At 34.6% G+C, this 11902-nt stretch overlaps 2 protein-coding genes across 2 annotated transcripts; both read left to right on the top strand.

The window, feature by feature from the left end:
- Nucleotides 1-133: 133 nt before the first annotated feature.
- Nucleotides 134-1969, top strand: LOAG_08737 (hypothetical protein; the record flags this gene model as incomplete). Its single annotated transcript, XM_003144267.1, has 3 exons — nucleotides 134-274; nucleotides 1137-1227; nucleotides 1899-1969. Coding segments are annotated over 3 exons (303 nt in total), but the record flags the coding sequence as incomplete, so codon positions are not given.
- A 3852-nt stretch (nucleotides 1970-5821) lies between these two features.
- On the top strand, nucleotides 5822-11290 carry LOAG_08736 (hypothetical protein; the record flags this gene model as incomplete). The annotated part of the gene is made up of 15 exons (XM_020447788.1): nucleotides 5822-5903; nucleotides 6187-6381; nucleotides 6821-6926; nucleotides 7093-7251; nucleotides 7405-7442; nucleotides 7733-7869; nucleotides 8030-8214; nucleotides 8427-8565; nucleotides 8804-8945; nucleotides 9224-9331; nucleotides 9410-9509; nucleotides 9975-10179; nucleotides 10460-10574; nucleotides 10651-10823; nucleotides 11051-11290. The coding sequence occupies 15 exons, from the start codon at nucleotides 5822-5824 to the stop codon at nucleotides 11288-11290; spliced, it is 2124 nt and encodes a 707-aa protein (XP_020302019.1).
- Between the last annotated feature and the right edge of the window lie 612 nt (nucleotides 11291-11902).

Raw genomic sequence — 11902 nt, 5'->3', positions numbered from 1 at the left:
GCTTATTAATAGATCTCAGTGTTATGTAACATCTATTGAATGAAATGATTGTTGAGTAAGAAGGACAAGTTTAAATTTATTGTTAACTATACGGAAAATAAATGACCCAAGCAGATACATATTTGGACTACAGGAAATGGAGTGGGGGATGAGAAAGTTTCTCAGCACAGTATTGCAGCAGCAATTTGCACCACTCTTTCTAAAAACCTATTCAGGAAGAATGGTTTACTTGACTATAAAGTTAACGACAAAGTGCTCACTACAACAGCTGCAGGTATGTCCAGCCTACCATATCTTCCCGATCACAGTTTGTCCCGCAAAACATCGCAACGAACTTCATTTTCATGTTGAAGTTGGAAAATAACTAATGAAAATATGAAGCAGTCAACACGGCGGAGCGGTCACAAATTGATCCTATGCCCAGTTAGGTCAAGGGAAAAAAGAACGAGAGACATGTCCTTCATAAAAGCGAGACTTCTGTACCCAAATTCGTCGGGTTACGGAAATACAACTATGACCAGGAACTGATATTAGGTTGGAAATGGTAGGGGAAGGAGAAAGTGAAAGAGGGGTTAGCGATATCAAAGCAGGAAAATGAAGGCAGATGTGGGTGAAGAGGATCTCTGAAGAGAATTCATTATGCTCTAATTAAAATTCTTAGTCTAGGGAATAAGATTTCATCGAAGCAAACTCATTATTGGTAACTTAATAATTGATAATTAACCTCTGATGCTTCACAACAAATTATGTCGTTAGGCATCCAGATGTTACTTGTCGACCATTAAGTTTAGCCGTTTCAAAAGGAGTAGGGGGGGGGGGGGGGGTGGAAGGAAGTTAGGAATGGAGAAAATAGTCATTTGCCACAGCAACGTACATATCTGGATAATTCCAGTAAAGTTGTGGAGAGTTTCCTCACATTTACATCGTTTTCCACTTCAAATTTCCCATTAATTTCGACAATTTATGAACGAAAATACGTTTATGAATAAAAATAATTTGGGCGACGTAAATAACGTACGTGTTACAAAAGAAGAGGAAAAAGATAACATACGCATTATATAAGCGGAAAGGGATCATAATATCAAGAAGAAACAGAGCATGAGGATAAATCTAAAGAGTAAAGAAAGCAAATACAGATGAGAAGTTATTTATTTTCATTGCATCGTGATGGTACAGCACAGGATGAAAAGATTCATTCATTGGCCATCGTTGCAGGCAGTACCAGGGGTCTATCAATAATCCCAAAATTAGAAATTTCAAAGTAGTTTTGAGCAATCAATATGACTGGAATAGAGGGAATTATTAGCTGAAGTCAACAAAAAAACAGCCAATTTAATGAGAATAAGTTTGCAAATGGGTAGTAATGTAGCAACAGAGACCAAAAAATGCCCGCCTGCTTCCATACTGACGTTAAAATATGCACATTTGAATCGACAATTACCTTTTTTCCTCTTTTGAAGGATTACTCACCGCGAATTGTAGAAGTGAACCTTGAAGTTGGGGGAGAGAGGAAGAGGAGAAAAGCGGGCTTGTAACAGATACCTCCGTAGAGAAAGGCAAGCACACACTTTCGGCACCAGGCACCGAACAAATAAAAATATATTGTCCCTAAGCATACACAACATCATACCATTCACTTTCCGCGATATGAGTTTAACGGCATTTGGTTCAAGGATCCGTTTTCACCTATTCTTCTCATTAACAGTTCCTTTTTCTTCCAAGAACTTTCACCCAATACTCTATGTTTTATCAGTATAAATGGACGGATAGTTTGAAATAAATCTAAAGAAATCCGAGTTTGTGAATGCAATTTAGGAGGATGGAATGCTGTCGAATCCGAAATTATTGAATACTTTTTCTTCGTCCTACAAACTGTTAGAATTCAGAAATTTTTTCAGGTTTCATATTTCATGGGAAAGCTCCGAAGCACGGTGAACAAGAAGTGAGCGTTTTTGAATCTTGTGACTAAATTGTTGATCGTTAACGCATTTTAACATAAATAAAGTACGTACACTCAAACATGAAACTTTAAGCTTTGTTGACCTAACTTCTCAATGAATTATTTATATCTACCGGAACTACAATTGGTAGCATGAGCAAACCAATTGGGTGTTTCGAAGTAACACCTGTAATAACATCAAAGAGATTGTTGCTCCAGGAAGCCACAAATTACTTAAGCTGTCTTTTCAGTGACTCTTCCAATTTCGATGCTACTCTCCCTTGGTCATAATCACCCCAAAAAAGAAAGTACGGTAGAATGGAGTAAATTCCGAACAATGCCTTGAATTGTCTAGTCAGTGAATTTTATATATACTTGTCTTTCACCATCAGACGAGACTGCTTATTGATTGCAACCTACATCGATCGCACGAAAAAAAACGATGTTAATCGTTAAACCATTGTGTTTAATACATTCGCTAGTTAAGTAGCATAATCCGGACCACTATCGCGAACTGGCGATAGTATATTTTCCTTTTCTTAAAGCAATTAGAATTTTTCCGTGATCTAACATCAGTTTGCGTATTCATTCTTTGTACTGCGATGGCATTATCAGACCAAATTTAATGTATGGGAAATTCAGCAACCGACTAGGTCGTTCATCATGCAGTTATAATTCAAAAAATTAGGAATTAGAGATTTTGATGTGGATGTTTTTTTTTTTGATATTGACACTGTCAAGAAACTGCAAACCAAATCAGCCATTTGGAGAAGACTACTTGAGAAAGCTATAGCATTGGTGGCTTACCGCTGGTAATACTGTCGAGTATAGCATGGTCATCAGTAACACAGTTGCAAAAGAATTGCTTTTAGGTCCTTATGCTTGAATTAACTTTGAAATTCAATCCTATATTAAGTGCAAAAAGAATTCATGCAGGTTATTTTTAGCGCATACTGTGTTTGATAATGAAAAAAAAAAAGGTCTACAATACAATAGTTAGCATAACGTTGTCAAAGTCGTAAATGACTAAAACTGAAATTGGTCACATCCAGATTGAACCGACTAATGATGCTTTTAGTCTATCGGTTTTGATACTATCATACTAAAAGATTAAATTCGATAATGTTAAACATCACTGTAATATTTGAAAACATCACTGTTTTCAAGTATTTTAAGTAGCTTGGATCATGGCTGCTGAAGATATTTTGATGACAAATCATCGTTTGAACTAACTTCTTCGAAAAATTCAGACCTACTGTACATCGGTGAATCCCTTACAATGGCTGGTACAGTTGGAAACAAAATATTAGTTATGACAATAGCCTTAAACAACTTTATCAATATCATTGTTACAATAATAAGCAAATATTCAATATAACCAATGACAATCCTTTCGAAGGTATCAGATCTAACACTGATGATAACTTTATGTGTTACATCCCTATGCTATACTAGGATGATTTCTTTTACACAAAAATTAATAAAGAATGATTAGTTGTAAATCAAATTCTTAACAAATGATTTTGGTTTCACGAGATATTATTGGACTGGTTAACTTTAATTTGCTCAAATGACTGTGAACATAAGGCACAAGCACAAGATATATTAAATCACCAAATTATGACTAGCACCAGCATAACTACTGTTGCAACATTTGAAATGAACATGCCGCAATAATTATCTTTTTTATTGGTAAGAAGTAAGCTACATTGCGGACGAGTTCCAAGCCAAAGACATAGTGGAATGTGATGAAGCTTCCTGATAAATAAAATGTGACACTGGATTGAAAATGGTAATAAACGTATGCTATTCAAATATGGTAAAGCATGTTTTCCAAAATCTTCAAGCAAATCGAGAAAAATCTGCTGCAAGCATTTAGAAAGAGCAGAAAATGATAAAGTTATAAAATACTGCTGTAATTCGCCATGTGGCTATTGTCAGAAACCTAAGCATCGCTGCATAAATAGCACAGTTTTTGAAGTGATGCTGATATCAAAGTATACAGCCAGATAGCTAGGCCGAATGATGCAAAAACATAGTGTGTTGAATAAATATTAGCATACGATAAGGAGTTTGGATCACTTCTAAAACCCAAAAATCAGTAAAAGATCCTGAAAGACAGGCGAAGTTAGCTAATAACGTTATGCAGAATTTCATAAATTGAACAAATAAGATAAATAAAATTATGCTGCAATGATTAGACAAAAGCTTTTTAATGTGGCTGTCAATCTGAGAGAAACGCAATTAATTTTTTAGATAATATAAGGACGCACCTACAAAATTTCAATGGATTGATTTTTGGTTTGAATTAAAAATATTTTATGAAACCAAGAAATAATTCTACTGCTCACTTGGAAAACATGGAAATGTTAATTTTTTTCAATAATTGGAAAAAAATAAATGAAAATAGAAAATAAAATTGAAAAAGAAATAAATGAATAATTGAAAATTCACTACTTCGACATTTACGGTGCGATCTGCAGAACTGTAGCCACATTGGGATATCTGTTGCGAACTAAAGATGATTTTCTGCATCTTTAAGGACTTTCTCTTCAAATAACGTTCACAGTGACTGCATAAGCAAACTAGCCAGCTTCCACATGTTATTTTGGCTGTGAATGGTTAGAGCTGTCTGAGGCAGTATTTCTAGGTAAACGTAATTGCTGATGATAGGCAGATGAAAATTGCAATCTCTCGTCGTTATCCAGTTACTGTACCCCTCTCCGGACGAAAATATTTGAAAGAAATTTCAGAGCAGCGTACTGAAACCTTTTTTGTACTGAACGATTATATTCAGTGTTATTTGGTTATAGGAAAATGAAGATTTTGCGAACTGTTGAGATATGTTAAGGAACTTACAAAAGTTTTTGCAGTCGCATGTAATATTGAAAATGTCAGTCTAAATTATCTCTTGGAATACTTCACATTTCTTTCGAACTCATGAGCATTACATACTGTCAGTACTACAATGATTCCATAGTAATTTAAGAAAATAATTGAAATTTCAGGTGTAACCTAATACTTTCAATCTCCGTTTGGTGAGAAGACTTTATTAATCAATTTCTGATACAGTTCCTCCTTTGTTTTCTAAGTACAGCACAGTGTTGGCTGTTTAGGAAATATTTAGGAAGCTAAAATTATTTGGAAGTGCATCAGTGTTATAAAATTTAGTTGAAAAATCTCACTAACGAGACATCTACGATAGAATTTTATGAAGAAACTTTTAAATTCCTGAAGTAATTGTGGGTCATGAAACAAGTTTTTTTATTTTCATGATAATAGGGAGAGGAATAATGAACAAAAACAACGGCAGTAAAGGTAGCATGAAATTGGTCAGTATCTTGATCTGTGGGCGTATTTAATATCAGTGAATTTCTTAATGCAGTACAATTGCTGCATACATACATGATTCGGGAATAGAAGAGAGAGAGAGAGAGTTGCTGATGTGATGATATTAGAAGATAAGTGGGATAAAAGTGGGAAGTTGTGGAAACAAAGGAGGATAAGAAGGGAGTTTGTTGAGCAACAACAGCAAGACACTCTCCGCAAAATTCATGAACCATATTACCAGAAATGTTCATAATGTACTCCTTCTTAATACTCCTATTCCTTCTCTTCCCGTCCGGTATTATTTCTATTATTTTTGATCAAAATTTCGATTAAACTTTTTTTGTATTCCTTACTAGAAGGAGAGAAAGAGCATATTTTAGTGATTATCTGTTTGGAACTTCACATTGCTTGCTATAATTTTTATTATTCCATTTAAAATTTATCTCAATATGGAAGAAATGTAACTCAATTCAATTAAAATTTTGGAATCATTTGATTTACCAGAATTAGTTGTTAGTTGTTAAACTGATAAAGGTTGCAGGAAAAGGATGCATGGCTGGATACGGCTATGAACGAATGAAACTGAAAGAATATCTCGGAATTGAATGGATTGAAAATGGTTTTGATGAAACCGGTGAGAAAAAGACGATAGCTATATCTTTTTAAATTAGGGACCGGTTGCATCAATTTCCTAACGGTTCTTGACGCTGAGTTTGTTTTTTTAAGAGCAACATGAAGACAGGGGGAAATAGTGAAAGTTGAAAAGTAGAAGGTAGGATAGCTAGTTTTCCTTTTTCTTAACATACTGCTGGTATTATAGCAATATTAAAGTAATCATTAAGATGTACTTAATTTGTTTCTCTATCAGAATCTATTTCCTTTTTCCGATTGACACTAGCATGAAACCTTCCATTTAGGTGAACGCGACAATACACCGATCCGACACGCCAATGATTTGGATTGCGCATTTGACGATATAAAAAAATGTGAATGGCGTAATGTTAGGGAAAACGAAGCACTTGATTCTCTCGACTTCCATTTATTTGAAAAAATTGATTTTAAGGAATTCCCTGTGTTGCAAGTCAGACCAGGACCAAGTCGACTCGCACGAGGTTCAAAAAATTCAACATTAAATTTAAAGTGATTACATCGTTATACGTGCAGAATGCATAGAGGATATATTGCTCAGATGTCGTTGATTAGTTTTTTTCCCTGGTGCGCTACATTTGCGATTTTATCTATCAATTGTTTTTAAAATAGAACAAAACCTGATCCAACAGCTTATAGCAATGGGATAGTGACTAGATAGTGCGGGAAAGTAATAGATGGAATAGACTTATGGGATTTCTCATAAACTAGAGGTATTATCATGGCTTGCTGGCAAAGAGGAGGAGTTAGAACTATCGGCAGCCTATTTAAATGGGAATAATGCGAACTAATTTTTGAGTGGTTCTGAGAGATGACATTGTGAACAAATATATGCTGAATTATGGGGCAGTCTTAGTGATTAATATTAATAGTTTAATGGCAGATAAGATTTCTCATTTTCAGGTGACAAGCTTTTATTTACTGGGGATCGAAAACAAGAGGAACAAACTGCTATTTTGAAAAGCTCACCAATTCTTTGTCAAAACAACACTGGCATTCTTACTTTTACGTCTGTTTCCCTTTCATGCAGAATTAATTTGCCCATTACTAATTTTTAGGGCCGTGTAAATTCTGACAATTTTGCAATCAGCGGTGTTTTGATTTTTTGTTTCTTTAAATCATTAAAATTTGTTAACTTCCGTCAGACAGATTATGGTATGAGAATTCGCCTGCAGGTTTTGGTTATACAATGGCGCACGGGTAGAAGTGTTGTTACTTAAACAAAAAAGAGGTCTGCTTGTTATTTTGCCAGAAAAACCTTTCGTTGACTGCGGTACAGTACTGCTCAATACCGAATGCACAACTGAAATTCCGCCACGTGATGAGGAATTCAGGTATGATAGTTTCGAGCATTTTAATTAGTTCGCTTGCATACTCGAAATTGACGTACCAACCACGAATATTTACATGCACCTGTAATAAAGCTACTTTAAATCATTTTTTCTATTTATAATTTTGTCAGGATTTGATAATTTCTTTACATACAGCATTGGGATCAAGGCATACAATATAGCAAACCGTGAAGGTTCGTTTGTCATGGTCGACAATATCGTCTATCGAGCCTCTTTATGCAGAATTTCAAATATGTTTTTATCACCCTTTCTTTTTTTTACCCTTCATATTCAAAAACATTCCGAATCTTACCAATACTTTTTAGTATGCAACATAGATAAATGTTTGGTAGCTAAATGTTTTGGAAGCAATGAAACAACTTTATGTCTATATTATTCATCCAACATTCTTTCTACAGTTTGAGGAAAGATATGTATTGATCATATCATTTGTAGCATGCGATTTGAATATTTTTGTTTGCAGTTGATCTGGGGGAGAATTTTCGAGGTCGACCGTTCATTACATCCTACAAAAGAAATTTTGTTAAAGCAGCTCATGAGCTGAACTGCAGTAATTTCACCTCAAAATGTCGGTGGCGTACGGTCGGCCATGCATTAGAGGTTATTCGCTATCTAAACTCCATTTTGGAGTAATTTTTTGCTCGTTATTGGTAGCTTATTTCCACAGAAATGATTACACCATCATTAGATTTTCAGAATTTAATGCAATCTAAAAATTTTTAAATTTGATATGATTTGAAATGACCCTAAAGTTCTACAGATGTGGCAAGTAGCCGATGAATCTCCAAGCAATGAATTAATGTTTAATGCAACGGGTGCTTTGCCGGTACCGGAAGCGCCCTTTCTATTCATGTACATTGAACAGAATCGTCACGCTCCTTTCAATGTCTTAGAGTCCGATCCAATTGAGTGCCAAACACAGAACACATCTAAATTTAACTTCAGGTTGCTATTTCCTGATTTTAGATTTCTGTAGATTAAATCCAGATCGATTTTTTTGTAAATGATACAGCATACATGAGGCGAGAATAAACTCCAAGGACATTGAATGCCTCAACTGCTGCTTACCTTCAGGTACAAGCCTCGATCCTTATCGTTCTATCCATTTATTACTTGTTATTTCAAACTTTTTACTGATGAATGAAGTATGAGAGTAGATTCTGGACAACTCGTAATGTGACTCTGGAAATTTGTGCTCGAGATCGTTCGTTAAACGTGGCGGAATGTCATTTGGCACCAATGGCTTTATCGCCTGCTCTTGTTAGCATGAAATTCAACAAGCTGTCGACGTTCTCAGTGATTTTTCAAATTTCTGGTTTAAATAATGGATTGAACAAACTTACGTAAATATATTGAATTATGACAGTAGTGTTCAATCTCTTTGCAACTGGTTCAATGTTTACTAAGTTATAAAGAAATGCCTTTTAATTACTAAAATAATTATCAAAAATGGCAAATTTATGAATTTTCAGATCTTTTGCAAGTCTATTTATCAGGTTTCAATTAAAAAGTTTTTTATCTTTTTTTTTTGCAGCTAACAGTTGAAGTGAAAAATATCAACAGTGATTACGACAACTTCATTGCAATCGATGATATAAGTTATGAAGCAACATTCTGCAGTGAAGCAGTAAATGCTTGGGATCTCGGTGGCAATTTTTATCCAACACCAATGCTAAGTGTATTAATACAAAGGCCAATTTTTTCAGCCAAAGTAAAAAATCTCTACTGAAATTATCTTTTTACAAAAACGATCAATGTTAGTAAAGTTAGTGGATGATTGTGTATCGAATCCCAAATATTTCTGAAGCTCATTTTATTCCAAATTTCTTTATAACTTCTTGCATCTCTGTTCACATAAATTTTCAAAGACATTTGTAAAAACAAGTCCCACGAATGAAATAATCAATGTTTAATTTTTGGGATTTGGATTGTTCATTTGAAAGACGTGCTATAGACTGTATGTGGGCAAATTATGAACCAGCGGAGCCGGCGTGGCAGATTGGTACCACACCACTTGATAAGCATAAATTCATTTCTCTTACTGGTAGTTCCGAAATGCCAGGTAAGGTTTTATTTATAATAAAACAACTGTCCACTTACTGCTGAAGAATATAAAAATAAACAACTGCCTTTCATTTAGATGGCGAATTTGCTATTGTCCGATTGAAATCTGAGCAAACATCAACGCTAATCACCGAACCTATTCGATGCATTATCAGTCAAGCCACACTCACATTTAGGTCTTTGTTAGCATTTGGTTTCAAAATCTGAATTTAACTTGAAAATTTGAAACAAATCTGTATGAACTGATTAATCCCAAGTGATACATGCAATTAACGGCTTGCAAGACGTCTATTGACGTCGTTTGGCGCTTTAAAAACTTGGCCGCCTTTCATTATGGAAGCGAAATAACATCATCATTATCCGCCTTTCTTTAAAAAAATTTCTGCATTTAACTAGCGGTTGGAAATTTGTGTAGAAATAGAACTTTGCACTAATTAGTAGTCGAAATAAGTTAAGCTGGTACTGTTTTTACCATTTAGATTAATGACAAGGATTTGATTGTCTGAGAATTCATAGAACTTTAAAGCAGAATTGTACTCTCAGGCTTCAAGTTTTCGATTTTCTGAGCAGAAATTCTTCGCGGCATTTTGGCTCCTTAAAAGACCATTGGTTTTTTTTTTTTTTTATGAAAAACATTTTAGATTCTGGCTTAGTGGTAACACACGTCTAGATGTTTGCTTGATTGAAGACAAGGTTTCGGAAGCGATTGACTGCCAAAAAATTGTTCTAAAACAGCCCGGACCTGCGTTTATTGATTTACCGGAAGCAAATCATCCAGTACGGATTGCTTTGAAAGCTGAATCATCTTCTCAAGGGATGGCACTGATTGATGACCTAGTAGTAACGGTGAGAATTATACTAGTGAAGCAGCTTAAAGTTAGAAATGATAAAGAAACAAAATTTTAATGGTTTGTTAGAAGTAATTTGTAATTTTTATATTAAAGGAGATGTTAGGAATCCAAAAAAAGATTGCACGTCTAAAGAAAGAAATCAAAAAAAAGATTTGAATTAATATGTTGTGAGACTTCCTTGTTAGTGTGCTGTATTTCCTTCACAAATCCAAGTTTAGAATTGAAATTAATCCATGAAAATTTGCCAGGAAATGAAATTATCAGATCATTTTCAGGGTGACATATGCCCATCGGCAATACGATATCACGGCGTACGTCTATTTGGTTCTGGATTAGCTCAAATACCTGACCCAAATGTTTGCCGACTTCTTTCTTGTAGTTTCAGGGAAGGTGAAAATACGTCTTGCTTACTGATTGGACTTGGATACTGGAAGTGAATACCTAAGATCACTTGTCAAAATTTCAGGTCAAACATGTTTGTATAATTCGGGTCGAGTTGCTTTATCTCAAAGTAATTTCAAAGCACGAGATGGAGCTGTTACCGCATTTTTATTTAAGAAAGGCAAAGTAGCAGTACTTGAATCACCAACTTTTCGCCTGAATGCTGCTGCGAGGATTCATTTTTTATATAACAGTGATGTAAGTCTATTTCCCTGCTTACAAATGAATTCTCCCAAAATTTGTTTAAGGAATGTATTATGTAATAAGTAACTAAATTTGGTTATATTTAATTGTGTAGTTACATTTAAACTGCTCGATTAATTAGAAATAAAAACTGAGCATACTGTTGCCACAACGAGTAAGAATAAGCTAGATGGAGTGGCTTCAAATGTTTATCAAGATTTCCGTAAAAACACTGTTTCCAGGCAAATACATCTGCGGTATTTGTATGCCATGATAGCATCAGCCGAGAGCTGGATAGCTGTTTCAAAGTTGGAGGAGACAGTGCAGGACATGGCTGGCATCATGATTTCATGGAAGTACTACCTAGTGATACAAAATTTTATATGGTTGCAAAATTAATTAATAATTCTAGAAGTGCCCATGTCTCCATTACAAACATTACTGTTACTGATGTTGACAATAATATTGTTTGTTCACTGTAGAGCTAACGATCTCTCCCTCTCCAAAGAAAACTTTCAAACTTCGTTTAATATATATTTTGGTCACATCGAGAGAAACTCCGACTCCTCAATTTATTCTAATTTATTTTGAACTTTGTTTCTTTTTTTCATCGTTAGCTGGAAGACTCAAATCATTTATTTGCTCCAGAAATTTTGATAAAATGCAGAGAAAAAATTGTTGGATGACAGCCAAAATCTAGAACACCTTTTGATCAAACCTAACAAGAAATAGATGATGGTCACTTGAAACAAGAACATAACCAAAGTACAATAAAAAACATTTAGTACTGCAATTTCTTTTTGCTCACTTGACTTGCAACTATTACCACATCGGATATGTTTCTGTCCTTACTATTTAGTCATTTGTATATTCATGAAGGCATAGCTTATATATAGTAGTTATCTCGGAATAAAATTGCTTTCTCCACTTCCCATCGTTGTTCGTTAAAAGTAATCGCAGATTTCCATCCCTTGTTTTAGCACTGTTTGTCGGAAAAACCGAAATAATTATATCATAGAATTATTCATTTAAAATAGTTTGCATTTACATTTATTTTTTCTTCTCTCATGCTCAAGGCATGGGTCAGCTATCTG

This window comes from Loa loa (assembly GCF_000183805.2).
Source record: "Loa loa unplaced genomic scaffold supercont3.28, whole genome shotgun sequence".
Classification (NCBI taxonomy): Eukaryota; Metazoa; Nematoda; class Chromadorea; order Rhabditida; family Onchocercidae; genus Loa; species Loa loa.
This window is presented reverse-complemented; position numbering and strand designations above follow the sequence as displayed.